At 54.8% G+C, this 26,440-nt stretch overlaps 12 protein-coding genes across 12 annotated transcripts; 6 read left to right on the top strand and 6 right to left on the bottom strand.

Moving 5' to 3' along the window:
* Positions 1-15: 15 nt before the first annotated feature.
* C7974DRAFT_459826 (major facilitator superfamily domain-containing protein) lies at positions 16-2,198 on the bottom strand (the record flags this gene model as incomplete). The annotated part of the gene is made up of 9 exons (XM_046146119.1): positions 16-729; positions 780-947; positions 992-1,127; positions 1,173-1,236; positions 1,280-1,378; positions 1,428-1,504; positions 1,551-1,629; positions 1,679-1,983; positions 2,034-2,198. 9 exons carry the CDS (start codon positions 2,196-2,198, stop codon positions 107-109), a joined length of 1,716 nt encoding a protein of 571 aa, XP_046002850.1. The 3' UTR covers positions 16-106.
* A 1,245-nt stretch (positions 2,199-3,443) lies between these two features.
* On the top strand, positions 3,444-5,331 carry C7974DRAFT_439357 (tryptophan synthase beta subunit-like PLP-dependent enzyme; the record flags this gene model as incomplete). Its single annotated transcript, XM_046145276.1, has 7 exons — positions 3,444-3,636; positions 3,700-3,892; positions 3,947-4,070; positions 4,121-4,272; positions 4,322-4,512; positions 4,565-4,734; positions 4,792-5,331. 7 exons carry the CDS (start codon positions 3,444-3,446, stop codon positions 5,329-5,331), a joined length of 1,563 nt encoding a protein of 520 aa, XP_046002849.1.
* A 121-nt stretch (positions 5,332-5,452) lies between these two features.
* C7974DRAFT_14303 (glycoside hydrolase family 61 protein-like protein) lies at positions 5,453-6,560 on the bottom strand. Its single transcript, XM_046135638.1, has 2 exons — positions 5,951-6,560; positions 5,453-5,900 (listed from the first exon to the last, which is right to left on the bottom strand). Exons 1-2 carry the CDS (start codon positions 6,334-6,336, stop codon positions 5,546-5,548), a joined length of 741 nt encoding a protein of 246 aa, XP_046002848.1. The 5' UTR covers positions 6,337-6,560; the 3' UTR covers positions 5,453-5,545.
* Positions 6,561-8,006: 1,446 nt separating this feature from the next.
* C7974DRAFT_14315 (uncharacterized protein) lies at positions 8,007-9,881 on the top strand. The gene is made up of 2 exons (XM_046135639.1): positions 8,007-8,221; positions 8,272-9,881. The coding sequence occupies exons 1-2, from the start codon at positions 8,198-8,200 to the stop codon at positions 9,769-9,771; spliced, it is 1,524 nt and encodes a 507-aa protein (XP_046002847.1). The 5' UTR covers positions 8,007-8,197; the 3' UTR covers positions 9,772-9,881.
* Positions 9,820-11,662, bottom strand: C7974DRAFT_382897 (RNA polymerase II-binding domain-containing protein). Its single transcript, XM_046140719.1, has 3 exons — positions 11,380-11,662; positions 11,152-11,243; positions 9,820-11,099 (listed from the first exon to the last, which is right to left on the bottom strand). The coding sequence occupies exons 1-3, from the start codon at positions 11,475-11,477 to the stop codon at positions 9,991-9,993; spliced, it is 1,299 nt and encodes a 432-aa protein (XP_046002846.1). The 5' UTR covers positions 11,478-11,662; the 3' UTR covers positions 9,820-9,990.
* Positions 11,663-11,765: 103 nt separating this feature from the next.
* On the top strand, positions 11,766-13,050 carry C7974DRAFT_325461 (clathrin light chain). Its single transcript, XM_046138969.1, has 3 exons — positions 11,766-11,897; positions 11,950-12,206; positions 12,326-13,050. Exons 1-3 carry the CDS (start codon positions 11,858-11,860, stop codon positions 12,788-12,790), a joined length of 762 nt encoding a protein of 253 aa, XP_046002845.1. The 5' UTR covers positions 11,766-11,857; the 3' UTR covers positions 12,791-13,050.
* Positions 13,051-13,192: 142 nt separating this feature from the next.
* C7974DRAFT_14295 (glycosyl transferase) lies at positions 13,193-15,404 on the bottom strand. Its single transcript, XM_046135636.1, has 3 exons — positions 14,899-15,404; positions 14,470-14,842; positions 13,193-14,421 (listed from the first exon to the last, which is right to left on the bottom strand). Exons 1-3 carry the CDS (start codon positions 15,215-15,217, stop codon positions 13,479-13,481), a joined length of 1,635 nt encoding a protein of 544 aa, XP_046002844.1. The 5' UTR covers positions 15,218-15,404; the 3' UTR covers positions 13,193-13,478.
* Positions 15,405-15,973: 569 nt separating this feature from the next.
* On the top strand, positions 15,974-17,613 carry C7974DRAFT_419639 (uncharacterized protein). The gene is made up of 2 exons (XM_046144215.1): positions 15,974-16,244; positions 16,295-17,613. Exons 1-2 carry the CDS (start codon positions 16,038-16,040, stop codon positions 17,297-17,299), a joined length of 1,212 nt encoding a protein of 403 aa, XP_046002843.1. The 5' UTR covers positions 15,974-16,037; the 3' UTR covers positions 17,300-17,613.
* Positions 17,614-18,394: 781 nt separating this feature from the next.
* On the top strand, positions 18,395-19,834 carry C7974DRAFT_467789 (uncharacterized protein; the record flags this gene model as incomplete). Its single annotated transcript, XM_046146369.1, has 1 exon — positions 18,395-19,834. The coding sequence occupies one exon, from the start codon at positions 18,395-18,397 to the stop codon at positions 19,832-19,834; it is 1,440 nt and encodes a 479-aa protein (XP_046002842.1).
* A 132-nt stretch (positions 19,835-19,966) lies between these two features.
* C7974DRAFT_382893 (fructose-1,6-bisphosphatase class 1/Sedoheputulose-1,7-bisphosphatase) lies at positions 19,967-21,395 on the bottom strand. Its single transcript, XM_046140718.1, has one exon. The coding sequence runs from the start codon at positions 21,300-21,302 to the stop codon at positions 20,319-20,321; it is 984 nt and encodes a 327-aa protein (XP_046002841.1). The 5' UTR covers positions 21,303-21,395; the 3' UTR covers positions 19,967-20,318.
* A 116-nt stretch (positions 21,396-21,511) lies between these two features.
* On the bottom strand, positions 21,512-24,338 carry C7974DRAFT_14272 (fungal-specific transcription factor domain-containing protein). The gene is made up of 3 exons (XM_046135630.1): positions 23,903-24,338; positions 21,784-23,817; positions 21,512-21,735 (listed from the first exon to the last, which is right to left on the bottom strand). Exons 1-3 carry the CDS (start codon positions 24,015-24,017, stop codon positions 21,722-21,724), a joined length of 2,163 nt encoding a protein of 720 aa, XP_046002840.1. The 5' UTR covers positions 24,018-24,338; the 3' UTR covers positions 21,512-21,721.
* Positions 24,339-24,936: 598 nt separating this feature from the next.
* C7974DRAFT_14261 (RTA1 like protein-domain-containing protein) lies at positions 24,937-26,253 on the top strand. Its single transcript, XM_046135627.1, has 2 exons — positions 24,937-25,907; positions 25,966-26,253. Exons 1-2 carry the CDS (start codon positions 25,024-25,026, stop codon positions 26,075-26,077), a joined length of 996 nt encoding a protein of 331 aa, XP_046002839.1. The 5' UTR covers positions 24,937-25,023; the 3' UTR covers positions 26,078-26,253.
* The last annotated feature ends 187 nt before the right edge of the window (positions 26,254-26,440 follow it).

Below are 26,440 nucleotides of genomic sequence, written 5' to 3'. Positions count from 1 at the left end.
TCATCTCGAATTGCAGAAGCATTAGAAGCAACAATACAGTCGTGCATGTGACGGCCACAATCAAGCGCCGGCTCCTTCCCTGTCTGCCCGACTGTGTCACAAAGCATCAGGCTTTCCCCTTCTGGCTCTTCGCGGCATCCCACCGCCGTCCTTCCTCCTTCAGCTTCTCATCATCGGCTCTTGCAAGCTCAACGTGCGGTATCATGAACCAAGCCGCGACGAATGCCAGCGCGTTTAGCGCTGCCCCCACAATGAAGATTATCCTAAACCCCCGCTGGTAGGCTCCTGACAGCGCCAGTCTTAACGTTTCGGTGCGCGTGTCACCAGCCGTCTCGCTGAACCTTTCTGGGGAATCGAGCAATAACTGTATCTCTGATCTCGACAGCCCATATGGTGTGAGCGTTCTACGGACAGCGTTGTTGATAATCGTCCCAGCCACGGCCAGACCAATCGTACCTCCGAGATTGCGTATGAAATTACGGAAAGACGTGACGATTGCCATATGCTTCCGTTCAACGCCGGCTTGCACTGCGATCAGTGACGGTTGCAGCGTGTTGCCCAGCCCAAGACCCGCGAGCAAGCCGTACCCAATCTGCTTTCCTAACGAGGGGCTGTCCAGCGTGGAAAGCAGACCCAGGCCAATCGCCCACACTGCCCAGCCTACAAGGAGACACTCTCTGTAACGGCCCGTTCTGTGTACAACGAGACCAGACAACGTGCTAAACAGAGCTGTCGACTAATTAGCACATGAGAAACTAAGACTGTAGCAGTTTACTTACTCTGCGTGAGCGTTATAGGCAACAGGAGTGCTCCCGCTTTAACAGCTGAATACCCATACACGAGCTGGTAGAATGTCGGAATATAGAAGACCTGGACCAGGAAGTTCCAACCGTTGACAAACATCGTCACCATAGCCCCGTTCACCAATTTCGAAGTGAAGATGTCCACTAGCATCGTCAGCTACTATCAAAAACGGACATTGCAGACCTACTTGTTACAAGCGGTACCTTCGTGCCTTTCCATTGCCACAGTAAGAAACAGAGCATAATGACGACGCCCAAAACCAAGGTCGCAATGACATGGGCAGATGCCCAGGCGTATTCGCCGCCAGCCCACGTCAACGCAAGCTACGACAATCAGTAAGGACAGCGTGATAATGGGACAGACCTTACCACAAGCAACGCAGACCCAGATAATGACAGAAAGACTCCAAAAAAGTCGATTGCAGCGAGTTTACTGGAGGTATTAGTCATGCCCCTGCACGGCCGCATGTACTCACTGTCTCCAATTACCATGCACTTTTTTCAAAGGCATGAACAAGAAAACGCAGGCAGTAGTGACCACACAGAGAAACAAATTCATGCGGAAAATCCATCTCCTACATTCCAGTCAGTACAGACTCGTACAAATCACTGGGAAGAGCCTACCAAGATCCACGGCTTTGAGAGGCGATTGCACCACCAACTATAGGCCCAATGCCATTCGCTAGAGCAACAACAGATCCCTACATAGTGAGCTTCTGTCTCTCACAAATAATCGTTACGTCTTACAAGTATGCCCTGGTACTTCCCTCTCTCACGCAAAGGCACAATGTCACTGACAATAAGTTGCGCCACCGTCATCAAGCCCCTAGAATCATCAGAACAAACTCACACAACCTAACGCCTCTATAGCTTACCCGCCCCCCACGCCCGTAAACGCCCGAAACACAATGAGCTGCAGCGACGACGTCGCCAAAGACGCCGCCAGCGACCCAAAGAAGAAAATACAGATACCAGCCACCAGCAGCACCTTGCGCGACCAGATGTCAGACAGGCGCCCGTACAGCAGCTGGAACGACGTCGAGGTCAAAAAGTACGCGCCGGCTATCCAGGCGCTTTCTGAGCTTGCGTCCAGGTCTCGGCTGACGATTGTCAGGCTGGCGGCGAGCGTGGTCTGGTCCATTAGTGCGAGGAGATCGACGCTGGCGCAGGCGAGGAAGATCTGGTCAGGTTGTTAGTGGGGAATGAGGGGGGTACTGCGGTCTGGCGCACGGTGATGATGGTTTTGACTGGGACGTAGTGGGTCTGCTCGTTGAATGCTGGAGGGTCGTTTTGCGACTCGCTGGTGACGGAGGGATGCTCGCTTTTGACTGGGGCAGGAGGCTCGATCTCTGGATCTTGCACCATGGTTGGAGGGTCGGTTTTCATTGTGGCCATTGCTGACGGTTCCAGTGCGATGAGAAGTGAGACGAATGAGGTGACGGAAATAGAGGGCATGCGGAGATATACAAAGAATGTGACATGATGGAACACTAGATCTAGACGCGGTAGCGGACGTACAGCCGCACGGCAGTCCTAAAAGCGGTGTGGTAAGTTCCACTAAAGGCACCAGAATCTTGTCTTGCTGACCTGTCAGTCTTCCGGCGTGCATGCTTCAACGGCCGTTGGAATCACCGGCCGGCTACCGAATCAGAGACCAGATGGCAGATTCAGCTTGCCGAGCAAAATGGACGGCTCTGAAGGTTGCAATTGCTTGCTACGAGCTTCTACGCCGTCACGTCGTCCCGCTATTGCATGCATCGAAGTCAACATGGTATCTCGGCGTCAAGGTACTCTTACGCATTGCGGCAGCTGTAGCTCTGAGCCAAGCTTGAAATGAAGCTTGGGGCCAAGAGCGTGGCTGGTACCTTGATGATCGAGTAGTGGAAGATCCCATGTCGTGACGGAGTTGTCACCAGGCGTCATCGAGCACTTGTTATAGTGAGCGGCTGGAATATACTTCCAACGTCTTTCCGAGTAACTTCTGGTGCTGCTGCAGTAAAATCTCTGACCAGAGATACATACAAGTAACGAGACAGGCGAGGAAGGAGTCGTAAGCTTGCTTCACAGGGGTCGATCCGTTAACCTAAACAGCACTAGTGTATTCGGCTTTGGCAGACAACAATGTGCTCAATGCCTTGTAACCACCAGAACAACATCACTCCCTCCAATAAGTTCATTCCGGAGGTAGCCTCGAGGAGGAAGTTACGTGCATTGCCGATCTCTACATCAAACAGGACCTTCTCAAAGGGGTGGTCGACCTCCGAAGTTTGCTCTACACGTATGGGTGCACGAATGGAGTGACATCCGATGAGCACCTAGAGTGCCGCCAGCTGCCCGTCTATCACGAGATTTCGCTTCACCATGAGATCATCTGTCTTGGTATCCAGCACAATGTGGAATTGCCGCAAGTCACCACCTATACGCATGACAAAACAGTGAATTATCAATCCCGGGCCTATCAGAGATCCCGCTCCAGCGCCACCCATAGACTTTAGTCGTGACCATGCGTCTTCGACGATACTTGACGCAATTAAGATGATGTGCAGAGCCAAGGGATGAATGATAAAATGAGAGCGTACCTCGCCTGCCGTAAAGCAGAAACAACCATTGTAATCACGCCCATTGTCTCATCTCGACCCCATGGCTGAACGAAACCACCTGAACGCCTATTCAGGCCCCAATTCTATGCGGGACTACTTCGATCCGGACTGTCAGCCTATGCTCCCTCTTGTTGAGATTCCACGATCTCTTAACCCATACTATGACGATGGCGTGAGGATACACGCGAAGATGATGTCCATGCATCCTGCAAACAATGTCAAGATCATGCCAGGTAGGCCAAAACCACACCGAGAATTGTCAGGTTGTAATTGTTACATGCTGACGAATGCCGCAGCACTGAACATGTTGGCACAAGAGGTCGACCCAGCCAAGTCAAAGACTGTCATCGAATACAGCTCCGGCTCCACTGTCATCTCTCTGGCGCTCGCTTCGCGCATCAATCATGGTATACAAGACATACGCGCTTTTCTGAGCAACAAGACTTCACCAGCAAAACTCAGACTGATGCAATTCTTCGGCCTTAACGTGTACGAGCACACACTCTCGTTTCTGAATCAAACACTCGACTGATACCTAGATAGGACACTGTTCGGCGGACCATCGCAGCCAGAGCCGCTCGACGAACGTGGTGGAATTCATCGAGCCAGAGTATTCGCTCAGCAGGATCCGTCGGTTCTGAATGCAAACCAGTACGAGAACGATGCAGTAAGTCCTGGATTACATCGTCAAGTATCGTCTAACCATGAGTTTCTTAGAACTGGCAATCCCATGTGAGGTGGACTGGCCCACAAATCCATGAACAGCTTCCCCATATCAATGTCATCTGTGCAGGCATGGGTACATCAGGCACAAGCACCGGTCTTGGACAGTACTTCAAGCACGCCAAACCTTCCGTGACGAGACTGGGGTACGTTATCGCCACAACATCTGGAGGCACTGCTGATACATAGACACAGCGTCTGCACTGCAGCCGGCGACCGAGTGCCCGGCCCACGCTCGCTCGCGCTTCTCAGCCCCGTGGAGTTCCCCTGGCGCGACTCCGTCGACGCGATCGAGGAAGTCGGCTCTGTGGACGCGTTCGGCATGTCGCTGAAGCTATGCCGCGAGGGCCTGATTTGCGGGCCATCGTCAGGTTTCAACTTGCAAGGTACCTGGTCTACTCCTGCATACTGTACTCGAACCGCAACTAAACCCTCCAGGACTGCTCACTCATCTCGGTAAGCGCAAAGCCGCAGGCACTCTCGGAGAACTCGCTGGCCCGTATGGGATCATCAACTGCGCCTTCATCTGCTGCGATCTGCCCTACCAATACGTAGACGAGTATTTCGACAAGCTGGGCAGCGCGCCCTTTCCGCCTATCCACAATGAAGTACGCCCCCCCCTTCTGAACCCCCCTTCTAAACCCCCCCTCTAACCACTCACCCAGAACCTCGCCGCCGTCGACTCGCACCGCTACGACGCATCCTGGGAACTCACCCCTTCCACCGCCCTCACCCAATTCGCCGACACCCACCCCACCCCCGGCGCCACCCTCCTCGACCTGCGCAAACCCGCCGACTTCGCCGCCTCCCACGTCCCAGGCGCCTACAACCTCCCCTTACGAAGCGCAGACCGCAGCACGCCGTCCCCCTTCGCCGACGCCGCCGTGCTGGACGCCCAGTGGCGCGAGCTCAGCGCCGCGTTCACGCCGGACCGCATCGGCGCGCATGAGCTGGCCGGCCGCGAGGTGTTTGTGGTGTGCTACGCGGGGGACACGGGGCGGGTTGCGACGAGTGTGTTGCGGGCGCGGGGGATCAGGGCGTTTAGTGTGCGGGGCGGGCATGCGGCGGTGGGGAGGGAGGTGCCGGGGCTGAGGATGAGTGGGGTGGGGAGGGGGTTGCGGAAGCAGGATTGGCTTGGGGAGGAGGGGATGGGGAAGGGGTTGAGGGTGGATTCTGTGAGTGAGGTCGTTGTTGGGCCGCCGTGAGTGGAGGTGGCGAATGGCCTTGGACTTCTGCGTCTTGGGTGAAGCTGAAATGGCTTCGAACGGTGATGACACGCAACACTCATCGATGTCATATGTGTAATCAGCAAAATTGAAGGATAGTGGCAGATGCATATTGCATTGACGGCTTGAAGTATGTACAGATCGAATATCTACAGCGAACTCATCTCTCGCCTCGTCTCCCCGCATAATCCATCTAGCAGGTGAACAGCGCAGGGCCGGGGACGGTGTAAGTCTGGGCCTTGTACGAGTCGTATGTGATACCGGGGTCAGTGGCCTTGTACGCACCGGGGAAGCTGACGAGACCAGAAGGCGTCTTGCTGCCGCCACCGGAGACCTTGACTTGATGGCAGCCGGGGTAGAACTGTGCGCCAGGGTACGAGTAGGCGGAGTGCAGGGCGATGATCTCGTGGCGCACAAGGTAGTTGCCGGAGGGAATGCACTTGGGAACCGTGTAGGACACGACGCCACCAGCCTTCATGGTGACTGTGGCGCCCCAGGTGTTGGAGGTGCCTTGGCGACCTTCCTGCTGGACCTTGAACCAGACGGCGCTGCGGGATGTTAGTGGTAGGTATGTGGATGGGAGGGGAAGGGCACGTACGCGCTACCGGGCATGTAGTTGTTGCAGCCGGCGTCGGGGCACTTGGCCATGTAGGTTACGGTGGGACCGACGTGGCTCTCGGGCCAGATGGTCCAGTAGAGGTCGACCTTGGAGCCGGCGGCGACATCAGCGTGAAGCGCAGCAGGCTTCGAGCCGACGATACCACCCTCGGTGTAACCGCCGCACTGGATATCGGCGGAAGTCACGTCCTGGACCGGGCCATTGCCCTGGATCTCACGGGATATGCGCTGAGGGGCCGGGCTCATGTAAGGGTCCTGGTAAGGCTGGTAGAAGGTGAACTCCTTGTTGCCAATGGTGGCGTTGTTGACGTAGCCGTGGCCGGCGACGGCGGTGGCGAACGCAAGAGCAGCAGCAATGTACTTCATTGTGAAAGGTTGGATAAATCTACGGTCCTGCGTATGAGAATGGAAGCGACTGAAGAAGCGAGTGAATATAAGCTGGGGAGGCTTAAAAAGAAACGAATGTATGTGGTTCCGGTGCTGAGTGACCTGGATATCCGGAATAGATTGCGCGAGGCTGTCATTATATAGTACTCATACCTTATTTCAGGACTTCAATTAACGCCATGTACGACGCTGCCATGGAATTCTAGATGGGAAATGCCTGCTGGAGATCATGAAGGACAGCGCGTAGATTGGGCGAAACGCGCTAACAGCGGGTTTTCCCTGTTCCCTCCACAGTCGTGGAGGCGTCTGAACACAGCTCCGGGGCAAAAGAAGCTGTAAGCACTTGAACATGCAGTGGTGCTAATCTGGATCCTGGTAGCGACACTGAGTCGAACAGCTGCCACCTGTGTGAGGTCGAGAACAGGTGGGAACGTTGGTGACAGCGGCCAAGATTGAAACATGATGGAGTCGTGAAACAGAACCTATATCGCGGAAGGGGCATTTCCGGTCATCTCATTGGTGGCTAGCTTCAAACGCTTGGCAGATGTATCAGCTCGTAGATCCCACGTGACCTTATGTGCCGTTGACGGGGTTCATTGCCGGAGAATAGATTGGCTTCATATTGGGTGCTGTCTCGTGTGCTTAGACGGAGTGCCGACCATGACAGCAGTGATTGATATAGATCACGAGTATACAATGCTGCTGTCTGATACCTGGGAAAATGCGGGTCGCAATTCAACCTCGTCGGCGAGTGCGGGGCTTGATTGATTGCACTGTATAAAGTCTCAGCCAAGGTGGGAGTCACAAGCCTAGGGGTTTCCATGGACTAACAATTAGGTCCGAGAAGAGATGGATTGAGTGAGACGTGGTGGGCGAGGGAGGGTTGTAATATAAGTTGTTCTGCTCGTGGCGCAGGTGGATGAAAGCACGCAAATCCGCTCAAATATGCTTGCGAGAAACGTCGTCTCGGTATTCTGATACTTCGATGGAGATAGGGTGGATTGATCGTGGTAGGGTCTCTTGGCGATGATTCCAGCGTGTGCTTTGTATCACTACGCAGTGGGCTCTGCCTCGAACCTCCTTGCTCCCTCAGGAATTGGCACAACCGCGCTTCTGCAGAAAATGTGAATCCCTCCAGTCCAGTTCAGGTTTTCGATCAGGCCAGCCTTGATGGATACCACGTCTGGAGTTCCCTTCTCCAGGATACGCATGTGCATGATGCGACTCCCACAGGCTTTGCAGAAAAAGCATCGCTTTGTTCGCCCACTGTCACACAACTGATCATAGTGAGTGACGAATTCGCTTTCCGGCAGTCGGAAGAACGGGAAGACGGCAGAGGTGCCGAAGGCGCTCGCGGACTGCTTGCGACAATCGATACAGTGACAGTGAAAAAGCCTCAACGGAGCCGGAGTAGGTGTGGTGCACCTGAAGGAGCCACAGGCACAAGAGACGTCCATCTTGAATCGAACTGGTGCGGAAACAACAGGATCAGACTTAAGGAGGGGTGATGTTCTTATGTGTGTTGGTCAGCACGGGCGGCCTTGCGTTCGTCAATACGGTTGTCACTTGTGTCATACGTGACGATCATCCAGGATGTGAGATGGCTACGATAGGAAACACTGGATGATGCCTGCAAACAAGGAATGATCGAGATGCCGACTGATGGCAGGCGTGGGTCTGAATCGTGACGGAGCTATCGTGCTGCGGCTCGAAGCTTCTCGCGGAAGTGCCCCACTTGATCTCACATCCCACCTCACCCCGCGCAGTCCTCCAAACATTGTTGCAGCCTCAATCAGCTCCACATAGCAACACACACACCAAGTCCCGTAGATACTCCAGGATGGTAATCAACTACAGCAAGTGGGTATGTATCTGGAAGTCAGCCTGTCTTTCGATGTTTACTGACATGCATAGGACGCTCTCGAGCTCTCCGATGACAGCGATATCGAAGTGCACCCAAATGTCGACAAGAAGTCGTTCATTCGCGCCAAGCAAGCTCAGATTCACCAGGAGCGCGACCACAGAAAACACCAGATCAAGACGCTGAAGTACGAGCGCATAATAAACGATGGCCTTACCGCACGCATTGCCCGCCTGCTCACAGCGTTGAAGTCGCACAAGGACAAGCTTGCAGAGGGCGCCAACGAGGATCAGCTGGTGTTCCAGGCAATGATGGAGAGTATGTTGGACATGAAGGAGAACGCACCACCGCCACCTCCAGAAGGTGTACACGAGCACATCAAGGACAAGCCTACGTACCCGCAGATGATGGCGAGCATGGTGGACATTGTAAAGAAGGAGATCGACGCAAGCAGCAGTACAGATTCGCGATACGACCAATTCATTGTAGGGCTAGACAAGGAGAAGGGGCGAGTCGAGGATCTTCAGAGGCAGCTACTCGCGAAGCTGGCAGAGCTGGAGAAGGAGGAGAAGAGGCACATTACAAGTGACGATCTTACTGAGGGCTTTAGCTACTCGGCAGTCAAGAAGGAGGATCAGAAGAAGGCCGCAGCCTCGTCATCGAAAACAGAAACAGTCGAGCTCCTTAACGCACCCAAGCGCCCCGAGGCCACGCGCACCGACACAGCCGACTCTGGCGCAGACGCGGACATTGAAGAAGGCACCGCTGTTGGCGACGACGATATCGAAGCGTCCCCACTCGCAAAGAAGTTTGGCGCGATCAAAGTAGGCGACTGGTACGCCTGCTTGCAGTTTTTGATGCAGCACTCGGAGATCCTCAAAGAGTCCGAAACCGACGGCCTCCTCGTCGAAGCCTTCAACTCTGAGCTCGACGGTAAGCCTAAACACGCCCGCCAGTGCGTGCACCAGGGTCTGCTCTTGCAGTACTGCCGCCAACTTGGCGGGCGCCAGGGCGTCGAGCTCTTCTTCAAGCGCATCCAGAGCCGCGACCACCAAGCAAGCAAGATGTTCAACGACGACGTCGACCAGACCTACTACCGCATCAAGACTCGCGCAGCCGAGATCCTCAAGGAGCGCGAGGAGAACCCCGAGGGCGCCGGTGTCGAGCAGATCCAGCTCCACGCTGTCGACCCCGGTACCACCATCAACATCCAGGTCCCTCCTGCGACGTCCACCGCCGAGGACCCGCGCGAGCGCGATATCGAAATCATGGCCCGCGGCATCTTCGAGACGTTCCCGCCGGGGCTGCAGCGCGCGCTGGAGACGGGCAAGCTGGACGAGATCAACAAGGTGCTGGCGAAGATGAGCGTCGACGAGGCTGAGGAGGTTGTGGAGAAGCTGGGCGAGGGCGGCATGCTGAGCGTCGAGCAGGGCGTGATTGATGCGACGACTGAGGAGGGCCAGCGGACGTTCGAGGAGATCGAGAGGAGTAGGAAAATGCCGGGGGACAAGGTCGAGGCGACGACGGACCCGGATACAGGGGACCCTGCGTAGACGCGGGTGATGAATGCGCGAAGACATGGTTTTAGCACAGGCATGGCGTCTCCTATCGATGTTCATTGTACAATATCAAGATAATGGTATCTACGAAGCACGTACGACACAACTTCGTACCCTTCAGAACGATTCTGTGTTGCGCCTCTTACACTTGCAACAGCTTGCCCCCCATCGATCACGACGCAAACCCAGTCGTAGCTCCACAATCCTTCACCCCTAGATCAAATTCCCTAGCGAATTATCGATCCCCTCCATATCCCCATCGCCCGCAAACGCCGCATACTCGTCCTCCACCTGGTTGCTCATCTTCCGCTTCTTGACCCCCGCCTCATACGCATGCTGCCCGTACCCCGCGCCATCGAACCCAGGCCTCGCATGCTGCAGACTCCGCAGCAGATCCTGCGCCACATTGGGTGCGCCCAGCGTCGTCGCAAAGTCCGGCAGCGACGACGCATTGCCCGGCGCCGGCGCCGTCTCAGGCACCACGGGATGCGCAACCGGCTCGGGCAGCACGTCGTCGCCGATATCCGGAACGGGGTCGAAGCCGTGCGGCGAGCCGACGGGCGTGAAGCTCTCCATGGGCGGGGGCGTGAACTGCTCGACGTCGGGGCGGTGCTGGTCGGCGGGCGGGGTGGACGCGACGGGGAGCGGCGCGGCGGAGATGCGGTTTGTTTCTATGGCGGAGAGGCCCTGCAGGATGGCGTCTTCGACCTGGCGCTTGCGGGACTCGATGGCGTCTTTGCGCGTTTTGAGGTCCGCGGCTTGGGCGGTGTCGGCGTCGAGCTTGGCTTTGTTGGTTGCGAGGAGGGTTTCCAGACCCGCGATTAGGGCGTGCCGGGCTTTGATGCTCTCTGCGACTGCGCCTTCGGCTACGGCGAGTTTCTTGACGAGGGTTGATAGACCGGCGGCGTGGACGGGCGCAGAGGGGATGGTGTAGTTGGAGTTGGTGACTTTTTCGTATTCCTGGTTCGCAGTCGCAACTGTTGGTTTTGTTGTGAGGTCTGCCTTTTCAACTGATGTTGCCAAAGGAGCGACTGGCTTGAGCTCGGCCGGCACTGAAGAGCTCGAGAACAGACTTCCACCGAGGGCAGGTTTGCGACCGAGAGATTTGGACGAGTCGACGTCGTTCATGGCCTTCTCGATGCTCTGTTGAGCGGCCTGGTTGAAGATCTGTCGCTGTCTCCAGACCTCCACAACTCTTCTGATCTTGTTCTGGATCTCGTGCGGTGACCCTTTGTAGGCGACTGTTGTGGCTTCGGCGATGATGGGTTCGTAGGCTCTGAGAAACTCCTCTTTCTTGCGCATCTTTGAGGTCTGAGTGATTTCTGTTCAAGTATAAGCTTGACTACTCTAGCTTGTTGGCTTTCGATAGCTTACCATTGGCAAGGTAGATGAGAACCAGCTTCTTGTTTGGTGGTGATTCCTTCATGCGCTGCAGCCACACTGCTGCAATGCGCTCGGCGTGTCGTCTGTACAGCCATAGGTTAGCAAGGGTTCGCAAGTGGCGGTCATGCGGTTCGAGTTTGCGTGCACAATCCAAGTAGGCGAACTGCTTGTTCACGCCATATTCCCAACTAAGACGTCTGTATAGAGGGGATGCTTTACCTGTGAAAAAGGATCCACTGGCCGACTGTGGAAATGGAATCTTGTGTCTCATTGAGCGACGACAGCTTCGCCTTCAGACTGTCCTCCGTAAAGGCCATGCTGAAAGTATCACGCGTTGACAACAATAACTACTGCAGACAGGCGCTCACGCGAGCAACTTCACGAACAGGATGCTTTGATGATAGCGTGTGCCGAATAAGAGCTTAGGTGCACCTTTCCAGCCTGCAATAACTGCCTGTGTTTGCTGCACAAAGACCTTGATGACGTGTAGAGGATGGATTTGATGGAAGCTGGAGGTGAAGCTGCGGGCGCTAACGACATGTTCGGCGATACGTGTCCGGGCCTCCGCGACTGCCAAACGCCAAGGGTCTCCTCCTATGCGGTCAGTGAGCGCAACTATCGGGCAGCGACGTAAACAATCAATTGCTGTCTTCCCCACCTTTCATCGTCCCCTTCATATCGCATACTCACATTCAACATGGCGGATCGTTTCCCTTCATTAGACGAGTTCGACGCTGGTAGGCTCCACTATTAACCCAAGACGAGCTCCATGATGCTAAACCACGACAGGTCAGAGCGAAGCCCGCGGCGATGCTACCAACTTCGAAGCTATCGGCGATGATGCCGGCGACGACTTCCTCTCCCGTGAGCGCGCAATGCTCGGCGACGATGCGGATCTGTTTACGTCTGAGAACGACAAGCTGGCAACAGTCGAGGACGGCGACGACGACCTGCTTGGCGGTGACTTTGGCGGCCAGACCAATGCCGATTCACAGGAGATGAGCGGCTTTGAGAGCTCTTTCCCAGCGATCGACACACCCAACCAGGTAAGCACGCGCTGCAGAACCACACTCGATGCGCTCGGCATGTGAAGACAGCTGGCAGCATTAGAGGAGGGTCCTCGGCCACCACTATACCTCAGGCAGCACGATTCTGACTGCAGTAGCACATGGCCCCAGGCGGCACATTCACAGGGTCCTCGCTTCCCTTCCTCCCCGGCCAGCCCACGCCCTCGTTCACACCCCAAAGGTCTAGCTCGCCAGAGCCCGACGTCATCCGCGAATGGCGCGAACGCCGCGACCTGCAGATCCAGCACCGTGACGAGGTGTCCGCTGAGCGCAAGGCCAAGACCATTCAAGAGGCCCAGCAGAACATCGACGACTTCTACGAGAACTACAACAACAAGAAGGAGAAGGAGATCGCCAAGACACGGAAAGAGGCCGAGGAGTTCCTTGCCAACCGCGACGACACAACTGCCGGAGGAACAAGCTGGGAGCGCATTGCTAAGCTGGTCGATCTGAGCGGCAAGGGCACAAAGGGCGGAGCGTCGGGCAGCGAGAAGGCGCGCTTCAGGGAACTGCTGCTCGCCCTGAAGAAGGACGAGAAGGCCCCTGGTGCGACTGGGTATTAGACGGCTGACAGGTCGCGCGACGGGTGCGAAAAGAGACGCTACATGATGATCATTTCGGGGACGGTTTACGCATGACTTTGGCAAGTCCGGGATACCTGGATGCGGCTTGGAGTTCATGGATGGGGGGCTAGGCTACCTCGCACAACTATGTTAATACCTCATTCCTCGATTTCATGGTCTGGCTGTGGTTCACGATATGCACTGATCATTCCCAATCTTGATTTCAGGATTCCATCTAATGTTTATCACGACAGCTTTACAAGTGTCCATATCCCCTCCAACTTCAATCACTGCGCGTGTGACATGTATCAAGAAACACTGCTTCTTGTGCTTGTTGCCGGTTAACCTAGAAGTGGATCAGTCTCCATATGCATTTAGCTGAAGATGTCTGCGATATCCTGAGCCACTGACTGACATCGGGCACTAAGGCAAATCACAACACGACACTTGTGCACCCTAAGTCCGCATCAGAATCACTCTCCACATCACAGAATCCCAAAGACGGCAGATAGCTAAGAGGGTATAGTATTGATGAAACCAGCCAGCCGCGACAGCGCTCGACCTGAGCTAAGAGATCATATAACTCCGTCGCGCGGGGCTCGCAGATGCTACTTCATAACAGTCGTGAAAGGGGACAAGGGATATCAGTCTAATGCAAAGGAGGGACAACCGGCTCGGCAGATGACGATCACGACTCGGCCTCCTTGGTGCGGATGGGCAGTTCCTGTTTGAATTCCTGCTGCGCCTCCGCAGCAGCTGCGGGGTCTGACTCTGTGTCTTTTACGGGGACGGAGGATTCCTGCTCGGCGGGCGCCGCGGCGTTGGGGGCCTCGGTTTGCGGCGTGTTGAAGCGCACTTTGCGGTCGGCGGTTTCGGAGATCCTCCTAAGTTCCTTCACGAACGACTCGCCCCACCAGGCGCTGGTGTACTTTCGGACGTACTTGGACAGCTTCTGGTAGTTGAGGTTGCGCTGCTCGTCGCCCATGGTGACGGCGTCGTGGATGGAGTCGGCCAGTTCCTCGGTATTCCAGGGGTTGACGATCAGACTGCCGTTCAGACTCTGTGCGGCACCGGTGAACTCGGACAAGATCATGACTCCGTGGCGCTTCTCCTGCGTGGCGATGTACTCGTAGGACACCAGGTTCATACCATCTCTTGTCGAGGAAACAAGGCAGACGTCAGAGACTGAGTAAAGAGCGATGAGCTCGTCGAAAGAGACCGACTTGTGCATGAAGTGAATGGGCATGAACTCGATAGTGCCGAACTTGCCGTTGATGCGTCCGACAAGCTCGTTGACAACGGCGCGGAGGTTTTGGTACTCTTCGACATCTTGTCGGGAGGGCACTGCAACTTGTACGAGGACGACCTTGCCAATCCATTCGGGGTGCTCGGTCAGGAAGACCTCAAGAGCGTGCAGCTTCTGAGGTACACCCTTGATGTAATCCAGGCGATCGACACCAACGATGAGCTTGACGCCCTGGAATTTCTTCTCGAGAGCTGCGATGCGCTCCTGGACCTTGGGCTTTTGAAGGCCCTCGTCAAACTTCTCAGGATCAATGCCGATGGGGAAAGCGCCGACGGTGACAACCTTGCCCTGGAACTCAACACCGTTCGGTGTCGTTGCAAGACCCCTGCTTCTGTTAGTTCACATGGTGGGTTCTTCTGAGGTGCTGACTTACAGAATGCGCGAGCAACTGCTGAGGAAGTGACGAGCGTAATCGTATGTGTGGAAGCCGATCAAGTCACAGTGAAGTACGCCGAGCAGGATCTCGTTACGGACTGGCAATATACGGTAGATCTCGGAAGAGGGGAAGGGTGTGTGTAGGAAGAAGCCAATCTTGACGTTCTTCTTTGTGTTACCAATCTCCTCGCGCAGCATGGCAGGCATAAGCATGAGGTGGTAGTCGTGGACCCAGACCATATCGTTATCCTGGACATCCTTGGCAACAGCTTTCGCGAAGAGGCGGTTGGCCTCTGTGTAGCCCTCCCATGCCGACTCGTCGAATGTGATCTCACCGGGGTGGTAGTGGAAGAGCGGCCACATGATAGCGTCTGCGAGGTATGGTCAGTCTCGTAAATCCAGAGGCCTTATATATAGATATACTGACTTGAGAATCCGTTGTAGTGACGGTCTGCAAGCTCATCGTCAAGCATAATGGGCACGGCATCGTACTCGGTCTTGAGCTGATCCTTGAGTTGTGTGACCTCGTCCTCGGGGACTTCCAGACCAGGCCAACCATACCACTGGAAGGTGGTCGTCTTTGAGAGTCCACTCAAACCACTGACCAGTCCTCCGGAGGACATCGACATCTCGTACTTGCCCTCATCTGCACGCTTGATGGTGATAGGCAGACGGTTGGAGACAAGGAGCAGACGGCCCTCATTCTGCTTCTCGCTCGCCCGTCTTGTGGGTGTGTCCGACGACATATTTGCAAACGATATATATGGCGGTCGAGGTGAGGTAGGGTGTAGGTAAGTGGGCGCGGAGTATTGGAAGTGCGTTCACCAAGAGGGCGCGCACGATGTCGAGCTGTCAACGGAAGCGCGGCGCAAACAGATGTTGGGCAACTGTCTATCGCAGGATTTAAGAATGCAGGTCACAGGAAAAAGAGAGATTTCCGTGAGGTGCGAGAGTGACGAAAGGATGATTTTGGTTGTAACAAGGACCCGCACGATACAGGAAGTGGGTTCCAGCAGAATCGACGATTCGCCAGAAGAAGAACAACCAAGGCAGAGCGCAAAACCCGCTACAGTCGGAGGTGGAAACACGGCTAGGTGTCCTAATCTGGGAGAAGCTCAGGCTCAGTGGCTTGCAGTAAGTGGTGAGGGGCAACGATTATTTTGCGGATTGTTGATGCAGCAGCGCAAACTCGCAAATAGCTGTGACGTCGGTCGAGCTCCCCGCTGTGGCTCCAGGCCAAGTAGTCTCACATGGGGCGGTGAGGCGGGCCAGATGAGCCAGTCCGCGCTTTCTATTTGCCCACGGTTATTGCACAGGCCCATGGCAAAGCAAAAATTGGGCACAAGTACATGAATTGTGAATGCGGAATGGCATTCGGCCCTGCTATGCGTGGTGGCCGCGCACTTTGCGATGCACGCAATTGGGCGATCCCCGCGGCGCTAGGGTGAAGCTGTTGGGCGTTCCTGCCTTAAGCTCCCGAGCAGATGGGCGCTAACCACCATCATTGCTGCGCGTCAGTCGCGTCGAAGGCAAACATCACTCGACGTCGCTGCAGTCACGCGCAAAATGTCTGATACTGAGCAACCTTCGGAAGCAGCTGTTCTGGAAAAACTCAAGGACATTGTCATTTCGCTGCACAAAGCAGGCAACGCCGATGAGTTGACTGTCAAGCGCGTGCGGACACGCGCAGAGGAAGCTCTTGGCCTTCCTGCGGGTCTTCTGAAAAGCTCTGATTGGAAACAAAGGAGCCAAGATGCAATCATAGGCGCAGTCGTGAGTGCATACGTTCAGATTTAGAAGCAACATGTCTAAGAATATCGTAGGACAAATACTGCGGTGATGAACCTGAGCCCGAGCCAGTGAAGTCAAAGCCCGCGCCAAAAGTCTCGAAACCCAAGGCGCCCGCGAAGAAACCTGAACCCAAAGCTGGAGACAAGCAAGGCGCGAAACGGAAGGCGGCAGCTCCTAAGAAACAGCCGCAGAAGCGAAGGAAGACCACATCTTCTGAGGATGAGCTGTCAGAGGAGCTCTCTGAGGCTGAGAGCGAACCGGCGACAAAGCCAGCTCGGAGAGCGAAGAATGTGGTGGAGGATTCGGGAGAAGAGGAGACGACACCAAAGAAACCCTCAAAGAGGGCGAAGCCAGTTGTGGAAGACGAAGACGACAGCGACGCCGAGCCTGTGACAACACCAGCAAAGAAGAAGACATCAGTTCCGGCAGACAAGGGCGATGTCTCGGAGAGCGAGCTGTCGAGTCTGCTTGACGACTCGCCTGCTAAGAACAAGCGGCAGAAGAAAGCACCAGCTGCGAAGAAGAAGGAACCGGCCAAACCGAGAGCGAAGGCCGCGAGTAAAGCGACCGACGATCCAGACCAGGCCGAGATCAAGCGCCTTCAAAGCTGGCTTGTCAAGTGCGGCATTCGCAAGGTCTGGTCGAAGGAGCTCGCCAAATGCGACACACCGAAAGACAAGATCCGACACCTCAAGGGACTGCTGTCAGATGTTGGAATGGAGGGCAGATTTTCTGACGAGAAGGCGGCCGCGATCAAGGAGAAGCGCGAGTTCGCGAAGGATCTCGAGGCAATCCAACAAGGCGAAGCCTCATGGGGCACGACCGAAGACACTGGCGGCAGGCCAAGACGGAGAGCTGCTGCTAGACCAGTACCTGTTCAGAAAATTGAGTTCAGCGATGACGATGAGGAGAGCGAGCAAAACAACGACGATGGGGACGAGTCCAGCGACAACCCCGATGACGATGATGAAGATGATGACCAGGGCGCGTCGGACGACGATGGGGGCGATGACAGCGGTGCAGACGACTCGGAGTAGATATTCATCGCTGGGCTTCTTTCAGATCGGACGAGGTTACTACGGTATTACAATCGGCATTCTTGAATTGGACAGACACGTGTCGCTAGGTTCCTGGTTCAATTAGGAAAGTCGATGAAATTTTACAACCCTTTGTCGACTTTGATGCTAAATACCCTTGCTGACGCTCCAACATTCGACAACATCGCTGCTTCACAAATTCACATCTAGGAGACACCATACCTGGCTTCAGCTTATCAGCTCTTATTCCTGCAGTGAGTTGTTACCGCAGCGATGTGTCCTCGGCAATTTCCGGTCTTGTCAGGTCTCCTAATGACATCGTGGTCAATGCCTAGCTTGCCGTGATTACGTATATTAAGATAGCCTGGAACAGTGAAGGCAGCCTTATACTTGTGAGTTCCTACTCTAACTGATATGGAAAATCGTGTATGACCTACACTTCTGGAACTCATGAAGCAATTTCCTTACGAGTACGAGCGTTTTAGGTCATTTTCCTAACCTCATTGCAGACTGGCCTGGAAGGCTTCGAGCTAGGTGTTGTGGATATGCAGAGAAATACTCTTGTCTAAATAGGCTGTATCTTCAACCAGTGGGGGTGGGGTATCAGGTCCAGTCTTGGTGTAGACCGGCACTGGAAATATCTGACCGCAACCTAGGCGAGCACTGTTTCTTCGCACGCATGAATCCAGTAGAGTATGCAAGTTCATGACCTTCGGTCTTGACTTTTTCCCCTCAATGCTATCCAGAGGTGTGAGTCGAAGACTAAGAATCTGCTTGCTTATGCGTCCAGGTCCTCCACATGTCCTGCCCACCGGCACTAGGGTCGAAAGTGTGACAGTAATCCGCAAGTTTCGCCGTTCATTCATTGCAATAAGCGCAGCTTATACGCAAGCCTTATTCGTTCTATCCTTTGCCTCACAGTTTCCCTGGGTCGTTACGTCACAAAAGTGAAGTGAAAGTACCGTTTGAGGCTTGGCAGCAGCAGCCGCAAATACAAATACCTTCCACGCCCTTCCAATTCCCACACTATCGAAACAACAATTTCAGCTCAACACTCTACTGCCATCACGTCGAAAAGTCTTCTCACAGGCAGGCATGTCTGCAGAGCCTTCGGCGGCAGGCGACATGTCTACAGAGCCTTCTGCGCCTGGCGCAATGTCTGACATTCCGGCAGAATACACTGGGCCACTTCGTATCCTCGACCTGCCATCTGAGCTACTTAGTAGCATCTGTTCTCACCTCGACGGCAAGGACCTGCTTAACGTTCGACGCGCCTGTCGATCACTCAACCAAAATTCTATGTCTTTCTTTGATCCATTCTTCTTTTCTCACCTGGAAGCCATCATTCACCTTTTGAGTCTTTCGGTCCTCCTGGAGATTGCAAAGCATCCACGGTTGTCCAAGTATGTCACGCAGGTCACTCTGTGTGGCAAGTGGACATGCAACGAATCTCTCTCCCCCAGCGACCAGGCACACAATGATCTCCATGACGGCAATTCCAAATCAAGCCAATATCGGAGGACATTGCAAGATGTGCTTCAGGCTCTTCCGAATCTAACCAGAATCAACGTTTGCTCGGACTCAGAATTGAAATCTAAAGCGAATTCGCCACCATCTCTCTCTTGTGGACTGGCTGGCTTACAGAAATCGTCGGGTTTCAATTTTCGTTTCGGTCTTGATCATGATTTTGAACGCTGTAGTCTGGTGTTTCGGATTGTGCTGCCTCTGCTCACTAAACTGGACCCCGAAGGATTGATTAGGCTTCACGTCGTGTTGAGTGCACGGCCGGCATATCCCAAAGTGCTCAACCCGCTGGAGTTGAGCGCGGCGACGTGGACAAACGCTATCAAAAAGAGGGCCGTGACCATCAAAGTTCATGGGCACATTGAACCCTGGTGGGTTGGACGATTTTTACACACTGCGACCAACATTCATGACGTCGAACTATGGGGTCTCGGCCGCGTAACCAATGATGACTATCCATTCAGATTCCTGAAGTCTCTCAGTTTGACTGGTATCTTGTCGTGGTCCGATCTCAGACGTATATCTCTCCGAGATATGATCTTGGATCACGACTGCTTTACTGCGTTACTTCGCACCCACCAACGAACCCTCGGAGCAGTGCAGCTCGATAGTATCGGCATTCACCTCGGTACTTGGCGTGAGTCCATCGAAATCCTCTCCACGATGCCAAATATACATGTCCTTCAGGTCAACAACCTTCTGGAGCAAGACGATCACTCAGGGCTATCCAACGATCCACACTTCCTGGAGGTAGTGAGATGGGGTGCACTCGATTATGCAGGTGCTTTCAAGATCCAAGGGACGTCGAAGGAAGATAACTTCACTATTCAGAACTCGCTTTGTGTTCTTCTTAGTGATTACCGGACATTCCCTCTATACCCCACTGGGATGCCGGTCATTTCTCAGGCCTGGATAGAATATCACCATCAGGTGGACTTTCGAAAAGCCACTGCGGCTGCAGCGAATTTGGTGGTACACAATGAAGGCTCAGACTGTTCAGATGACAATTAAGGAGACCATTTTCTCATCAACAAAGCACCCGGACTGACGGCACGATGGTGGCAAGTGCATTAGAACTGGCTCTGGAGGAATCATAGGCTCAAAGAGAGGACCTAGCAACTATTGAACCCCGATTTTTGGGCGGTTCATGAAACTTCTTCCTTTTTTCAAGGCGCAAATGACGCCGATACAGCTGATCTGCTACGGAAGAACCGAAAAATCGTTAGATATAGCTTCACTGAAGGAATTCTCCGTATGAAAATTGACCGAATTCAGTACTCACTGCGACGTCTCCCAAGCACCGTCGTAATCATTCGTTATTGTTCAGTTGTGTGGTCACGTCGTCTTTCCACTCTCTCCCACACATGTCGAACACACGCACCCAGAGAACTTCCTCCACTTAGGTAACGAACCTGGCAATGCAAGTAGATGATGTAGTGCTAAGAAGTAAGCACGGGTAAATACACGCTCCATCAATCCCACTCGTGACTCCTGTCTACTGCCCCAACAACCCCGCCCGCACAAACTCCACATCCGCCGCAGTCCCACAAACCAACCCGCCCCTCTCATCCGTATCCCGCACCGCCGTATCCAACACCCGCGACCCATCCCGCGCATCCAGCGCCGCCCCGCCCGCACACTCCACCACCAGCGCCACCGGCGCAACCTCGTACAGCCGCCGCAGCTTCGCCGGACTCTGCCCCGTCACCGGCGACATGTACACCCCGTGCCCCTTGACAAACGCATGCACCACGTCCGGCACCAGCCCGCCGCTGTACCGCAGCGTGTACTTCTGCTTGACAAAGTGATTCACGAGCGCCAAGTACCGCGGGTCCTCGGCCGCAGCACGCAAGTTCGCGGGCGCGAAGTAGCGCGTCTTGGGCGCGGAGTCGAGGGTCACGCTGGGGCGGACGACGTCGACAGCGCCGTCGTCCGAGACGCGGACTTCGAAGGCGGTTCCGGGTGTGTCCGGCAAGCGCAGGGCGACGATGGCGGTGGTGCGCGGCCCCAGGACGCCCAGGATCGAAGCGACGAGGCTGGTGCGCGGCGGCGTGGAGGATGATAGTGCGCTGCGGCCGTCCCAGATGCCGATGATGGTGCCGACGGACCAGTTGGGGCCGATGATGCTGCTGCCGTCTAGGGGGTCGAAGGCGATGGTGTACTGTTCTTCGCTTTGCTGGGTGCCTTGGTACGCGGGCTTTTCGATGGGGTCTTCTTCGCTGCTGGCGGTAGTGATGGAGGGTACTTTTGCAATGGCATCGCGGATCAGGTTTTCGGCGAGCACATCGACGTTGAGTTGGTCGTCGCCGAAGTGGTTGGCGTTGCCGGCGAGCGAGACAGATGTGGATCGCAGTGCTTGAGCGATGCTAGGGAGGGTTTGAAGGAGCGAGGGGATTACTTGTTGGGCTAGAGCGGTGCGGTTGGGGTGGCCTGAGATGAGGGATTGGAGATGGACATCTAGAGGTGTAGATTGAGACATGGTGAAGGAGGAATGTGATTGATGTGTCCAGGCAGATGAAAGGTTGTAGTGCTTGTCTAACTCAGATTTTATATCTGTTGATAATTGGATATAAGAAACATTGACTATGCAGAAGAGTTGGCGTCATAGTGGGGTATCGATAAGGGCTTTACTAGCGTGTGAGGGTGGATACTCCGTTCAGCCTCATCAGCCTTACCATTAAACACTTGTGGTAGTACTTATAGCATCTTCGACAAGGCCAATTTGAAACTCAAATATGAGTGGACTTAGTTTGGAGGAAGTCTGCATTCATGATAACCATCCTGCTTTCCGGCAACGCAGCTGAGAAGAGCTATACTACCTAAGTGTGCAGCAGAAGGTGGTGCTCTTCACGACGTACCTCCTCATGTCTGTGCACACTCGCCGTCAGGTACATGGAATCACCCCAGAAGGACTACATCTATTGTCAGCCATGTCTCTACAAAATTCACACTTCGCTTACCCTGCCACTGCCAGTCTTTCATAACCCCTAACCAATGCAGATTCCCACGCACCGTATAATCGATCGAACCCGATCGTGTAATAGTATCAACACCCTTCTTAAACGCCGCAGAAATCGGAAACGAATTGACCTTGCGGACCGGCATTCTCGCCGGACCCACAGCGGGACAGCCTCCCGAGCTGGGCGACCCGTCCCCGGATGCAGTCCCGTAGGCTGCATTGTGCGTCGGGCTGATGGCCTCGCCCTGAACGAGGTCTTCAGGCGCGCGCGACAGGCCACGCGCGTGCCAGTAATCGTCGCGGCGTTTCCAGACTTCTTCTGTAATTTCTAGGGCTCGCTCCACGATGCCGGTCACTAGCCGCTTGGACATGGCTTTCCATCGGTCGCGCACGAAGTCCCGGTCCTCGGCTTCTACGGAGTCGTTACCGGCTATGATGAGGGGGAGAATGTGGACGATGATTGTGGGCGAGGAGAGGGGGATGGTTGCGAGGTAGACCAAGATTTTCTGCGCGAGTTCCCCATAAGAGGTCTGGTTTGGAAGTTCAGGAACAGTCTGGTAGAGAAGACTCAGTGTCGACCAGCGGTAGGCTTCAGCGGTCTGGATGGCGTCCGTCATCAATTGCGAGTGGTCTTCGACGGTCTCGAGATCGACGGGTGGCGCCCAGTCCTCAATGATGCGCTTCAGCTCGAGCGCCTGTGAGATAATCGCGGGCGAGTTGCGATACGCGTTCCTGACCCTGACCTTGCACAACAGATCTGCGACGCGTCTCATGATCGGGAAAAACGAGGTGCAGTACCCCATCAGAGGATCCAGTTTCGAAGTGCTGAAGTCCAGACGGCCGACAGTAGCAGCCACCAGACTCTCAGGGACTGGTGGGCACAGGTCTAGGCATGTGAATCTGGCGATTACATCCATGTATGTCCAGGTGTTGTACAGAAACTCGAGGCGCGCTTCTTCTTGCTGTGTGTAAGCACCAGAAATCCGATTCTCCAGCATCTGTTGCAACAATATGCCTGCACCCGTAATGTGTGTCATGCCAGTGGTTGCAGATTCGCTGTCCCAGGTTTCGGCGAACCCCAAAGCTAGTGTTGCTGCCAGTGCTGCGTCCAAGGGAATCTCGCTCTTGTTGATGCCCTCCGAGAGCAGGTGCGCGCTAGTGTGCAGATGCCGTTGGCCATCAGTGCGTAGCTGAGGCTGCGCCTTGCTGGTATGGAAGCAGGTCAAGGCTGCGAGAGCGTGGTACAGCGCCGGATATTGCCGTGCCATTGGCCAAATGACAGTCTTCCAGGGATTCTTCTCAGAGTCTTCTTCAATTGACAGGTTGTGACATGTGGTCTTGAGGAACAGCATGTCTATCTTTTCTCTCTCATTCGCTGAAACTTGAGGATTTACTGCGTCATCCTCGACAGATTCGCCGAGAGAAAGCCCCAGTTCCGCTGGCATGATCGGTGTTGTAGATAACGAGTTGACATAGTCCTCCAGAAAGTAGTTGATGTTCCAAAACGGAGGCCCGTAGTCATGTGTGTATGATTGCGCGTTGACTTCAGCCGAGAGTTGGCCAAGGTCTTGTAATGGGAAATCCGGATTCAGAACATTATCGGGTTGTAAGAACGGTGGTGAGGTGTGAAGACCGACCTCTAGCAGCTCCAAAGACTGGGGAGTCGGCAGGCTCCGAGATGTCAGCATCTCAGGATCAAGAAAGGTGAGGTCCATCATGCCCTCGGAATGCGATGGACCGGATGCTGTCTGAAGTTGAAACTCATCTGCACCACCAGGGTCAATGATGGGTATGGCGGCGATATCGCCAATCTGTGACTTCCTAGATCCCCCACTGGCTGTCCTCGGTCGGCTCGCTGGAAATGTGTACTGTCTTGGACTCTTGACGATAGCGCTGTTCTTCTTCGGCTCTCTTGCGGTTTTAAACCTGACATCCATCCTGTAGCCACCGCATTCTATGCGGCGACGCGCACATTGATTACATGCTGGCTTCGTCTCGTCGCACTTCACCCTCCGGGACTTGCACGTCACGCATCCTGTAACATCAAGGAGTCAGTTGTTGTTGGTGTGGCAACTAAAGCGCAAACTCGGCTTTCAAAGAACAGACGAAGACGAACATGCCATTGCGACTCTTCGAGAACTTGTGCCTCGAGTCTTCAGCACGGCCGGGTACCTTCGGTAAGCTTGTCCGACGCGGTTGTTGTTCGTACTCGACCTCGGTTGGTGAAGGTACCATAACGATTAGGTGGTAAAGGCAAAGCCTGTAGCGAAAAGGAAGGGCTTTCCGGGGGCGTGCTGTATAAGGGAGCGGCAAGGACTGCAATGCTCAATCTTGGTGTTATCTCTACTGCTAGTTGCGAGACCCCGCATCCGAGAACGGCAAACCAAACCAGGCCCACGTGATGTCTCGTGGCAGTCGGGTACATCGCCGTCGCATCCTCTAACATCGCTAGACCTCTGATACATAGAAGTATGCTTGAGGCATTCTGTAAATGCGGTCGTTGTATGTTCGTGTAGCCGGCAAAGGATTCCACACCTAATTCTGTAGTGCAGATCCAATCAGGGGTGCACGCTAACACGCGCAGAGCTCCCGCTTTTCCAGAGCTTGTCTAGACTCCCATTGCGGCAGCACCATCTTCCGGTATTATCGCGCACTGTATCTTGGCAGTAAGCGTTCGAGAAGTCGGTCTAATGTTGTTACCTGGATCTTGGGAGACCCGATCGGAGCAAGAACGATCCGGCGGTTGAAGGCGCCGCCACACCGCTGGAACCGTCACGTCACTGTCGCTCATTGGGAGGCGGCCGTTAACGCCATAGCCGTTGACATCTTTCTTACAACAACGCCCGATGGTCGGGCAAAGTCGTTGCTCGTCGCAAATATGCCAGGGATAGTTTCCGACATGACACTGTCAGCACTCCGCGGTCTAGGTGGATACGAGCCAAGCCGTTTTTGTTGCAAGCGACGCAGTCAGATAGGTTTGCGCACCAATCAGAATGCGCTGCGAGCGAGAACGAGCTCTTCTCTAACCGATACGGCCAACGCGGCAAGGACCAACCCAAGCGGATGAAAGACGGGTGCCTACGATTCATCATAGTGTAGGATTGAAAAGCAGTGCTGCCCCAGGACGGTTTCCGGGTTTCGCTATTTACAGAGCCTGTCACTTCCATCTCATCCCAGGATCCGCGACCCCGGTCCATCTTGACTGCGACCCTGTCCATCTTGATCGCGACCAATCGCCACGATGGTCTCCACACGTCTCTCTACACTCGCCATACTGGCCGGTCTTACAGCCCTTGCCCTTGCAGCAGAAGATAGACCTCGTGGAAACTTCAGGCAGTGCACCGAAGTCACACCTCAGTGCCCTGCCATCGCATCAACATACGGCTACTACCCCATCCTAAGCGTCAACGCCTTCCTCCTTGCCCTCTTCGCCCTCTGCTGCCTGAGCTCCCTAGTTGTCGGCATCTGGACAAAAACATGGACCTACACCATCGCACTGGCCGGAGGAACACTGCTTGAAACCGCCGGCTACGGCGGCCGCATCCTCATGAACGGCAACCCGTGGAGCGACTCCGGCTTCCGCCTGCAAATCGTCTGCTTGATCCTGGGCCCCTCGCTGATCGCCGCCGCCATCTACCTCACCCTCAAGCACTTTGTGCTGTACTGCGGCCCGCAGTATTCGCCGCTCAAACCGCGCCTGTACCCCTGGGTCTTCATCGGCTGCGACATTGGGTCGATCGTGCTGCAGGCGTGCGGCGGCGGCATCGCCGCGTCCGGCGGGAACACCAACATCAAGCTGCTCAACGCGGGCAACAACCTCATCATCGCGGGTATCGCGTTCCAGGTCGCCACCATGGCGGGGTGTGGGGTGCTTGTGCTGGTGTACATCTGGAACTACCGCAAGGGCAGAGCTGTGAAGGGCCAGGTGCACGAGAAGAGCGCGTACCAGCTCGGCAAAGACCAGGGTACCGTGTCGCTCGGGAAGATCAAGCTGTTCGCTGCTGTTGTGTGTTTGGCGTACGCCACCGTGCTTATCCGCTGCATCTACCGGTTGCCGGAGATGGCGGGCGGTTGGGGTAACCCGCTGATGCGCAACGAGAAGGAGTTTTTGCTGCTCGATGGCATGTGAGTCACCCTATCTTTCTCGAAGTGTCTTTGGGGTTCGCGTTGCTGACAATAGTAGGATGATTGGTATTGCGTGCACTGGCCTTACCGTGTGCCATCCGGGCTTCTTCTTCCCGCCATTCGCGGCGTTCCGGGGTGGTAAGAGGAGGACTGATTCCGAGTCGACGTAGGCGCTTGATCGAGATAGACACTTGCACTAGATACTAGGGGCAACGCTTTTGTGGCCTTTCAGTGCTTGCTTAATTATAGACACCGTTGCCCGTCGTGGTTGGCGGTACCTACCAGTCTAACATCTTTTCATGATAGGTAGATGAGCATGTGTAATCCTTTTCTAATCAAATTCATACCTTCTCTTCTCCTTCACCGAAACAGACCCCTGGTAGCACCGCTCCATCCACGCATCAGCCACGCCTCACCCCCGCTATTCCCACTGCACAAAACCCACAAACACTCCACTCCTCATATCAACCATACCAGCACGGACCTTGCAACACCACCTACCCTTCCCATAACGTGAAAGCAGAATGAGCTGA

Source organism: Boeremia exigua (genome assembly GCF_020726555.1).
Source record: "Boeremia exigua strain MPI-SDFR-AT-0100 chromosome Unknown C7974scaffold_1, whole genome shotgun sequence".
In the NCBI taxonomy this organism is placed as follows: domain Eukaryota; kingdom Fungi; phylum Ascomycota; class Dothideomycetes; order Pleosporales; family Didymellaceae; genus Boeremia; species Boeremia exigua.
The sequence above is the reverse complement of the archived record's forward strand: the minus strand, read 5'-3'. Positions and strand labels throughout refer to the sequence as shown.

What these genes read in the sequence shown, in the direction of transcription:
- C7974DRAFT_14261 (XM_046135627.1), top strand. Translation starts at nt 25,024, where the DNA reads ATGGTCTCCACACGTCTCTCTACACTCGCCATACTGGCCGGTCTTACA. An exon ending in TTTTTGCTGCTCGATGGCAT is followed by an intron (nt 25,908 to 25,965) that starts GTGAGTCACCCT and finishes TGACAATAGTAG; the next exon opens with GATGATTGGTATTGCGTGCA.
- C7974DRAFT_325461 (XM_046138969.1), top strand. Translation starts at nt 11,858, where the DNA reads ATGGCGGATCGTTTCCCTTCATTAGACGAGTTCGACGCTG. An exon ending in ATTAGACGAGTTCGACGCTG is followed by an intron (nt 11,898 to 11,949) that starts GTAGGCTCCACT and finishes AAACCACGACAG; the next exon opens with GTCAGAGCGAAGCCCGCGGC. An exon ending in CGATCGACACACCCAACCAG is followed by an intron (nt 12,207 to 12,325) that starts GTAAGCACGCGC and finishes TGACTGCAGTAG; the next exon opens with CACATGGCCCCAGGCGGCAC.
- C7974DRAFT_419639 (XM_046144215.1), top strand. Translation starts at nt 16,038, where the DNA reads ATGTCTGATACTGAGCAACCTTCGGAAGCAGCTGTTCTGGAAAAACTC. An exon ending in ATGCAATCATAGGCGCAGTC is followed by an intron (nt 16,245 to 16,294) that starts GTGAGTGCATAC and finishes AGAATATCGTAG; the next exon opens with GACAAATACTGCGGTGATGA.
- C7974DRAFT_14295 (XM_046135636.1), bottom strand. Translation starts at nt 15,217, where the DNA reads ATGTCGTCGGACACACCCACAAGACGGGCGAGCGAGAAGCAGAATGAG. An exon ending in TCACTACAACGGATTCTCAA is followed by an intron (nt 14,843 to 14,898) that starts GTCAGTATATCT and finishes CATACCTCGCAG; the next exon opens with ACGCTATCATGTGGCCGCTC. An exon ending in AGCAGTTGCTCGCGCATTCT is followed by an intron (nt 14,422 to 14,469) that starts GTAAGTCAGCAC and finishes TAACAGAAGCAG; the next exon opens with GGGTCTTGCAACGACACCGA.
- C7974DRAFT_14272 (XM_046135630.1), bottom strand. Translation starts at nt 24,017, where the DNA reads ATGGTACCTTCACCAACCGAGGTCGAGTACGAACAACAACCGCGTCGG. An exon ending in GTTCTCGAAGAGTCGCAATG is followed by an intron (nt 23,818 to 23,902) that starts GCATGTTCGTCT and finishes TTGATGTTACAG; the next exon opens with GATGCGTGACGTGCAAGTCC.
- C7974DRAFT_382897 (XM_046140719.1), bottom strand. Translation starts at nt 11,477, where the DNA reads ATGGCCTTTACGGAGGACAGTCTGAAGGCGAAGCTGTCGTCGCTCAAT. An exon ending in CAGTGGATCCTTTTTCACAG is followed by an intron (nt 11,244 to 11,379) that starts GTAAAGCATCCC and finishes ATGGCTGTACAG; the next exon opens with ACGACACGCCGAGCGCATTG. An exon ending in TCTCATCTACCTTGCCAATG is followed by an intron (nt 11,100 to 11,151) that starts GTAAGCTATCGA and finishes ATACTTGAACAG; the next exon opens with AAATCACTCAGACCTCAAAG.
- C7974DRAFT_14303 (XM_046135638.1), bottom strand. Translation starts at nt 6,336, where the DNA reads ATGAAGTACATTGCTGCTGCTCTTGCGTTCGCCACCGCCGTCGCCGGC. An exon ending in AACTACATGCCCGGTAGCGC is followed by an intron (nt 5,901 to 5,950) that starts GTACGTGCCCTT and finishes AACATCCCGCAG; the next exon opens with CGCCGTCTGGTTCAAGGTCC.
- C7974DRAFT_14315 (XM_046135639.1), top strand. Translation starts at nt 8,198, where the DNA reads ATGGTAATCAACTACAGCAAGTGG. An exon ending in TAATCAACTACAGCAAGTGG is followed by an intron (nt 8,222 to 8,271) that starts GTATGTATCTGG and finishes TGACATGCATAG; the next exon opens with GACGCTCTCGAGCTCTCCGA.
- C7974DRAFT_382893 (XM_046140718.1), bottom strand. Translation starts at nt 21,302, where the DNA reads ATGTCTCAATCTACACCTCTAGATGTCCATCTCCAATCCCTCATCTCA.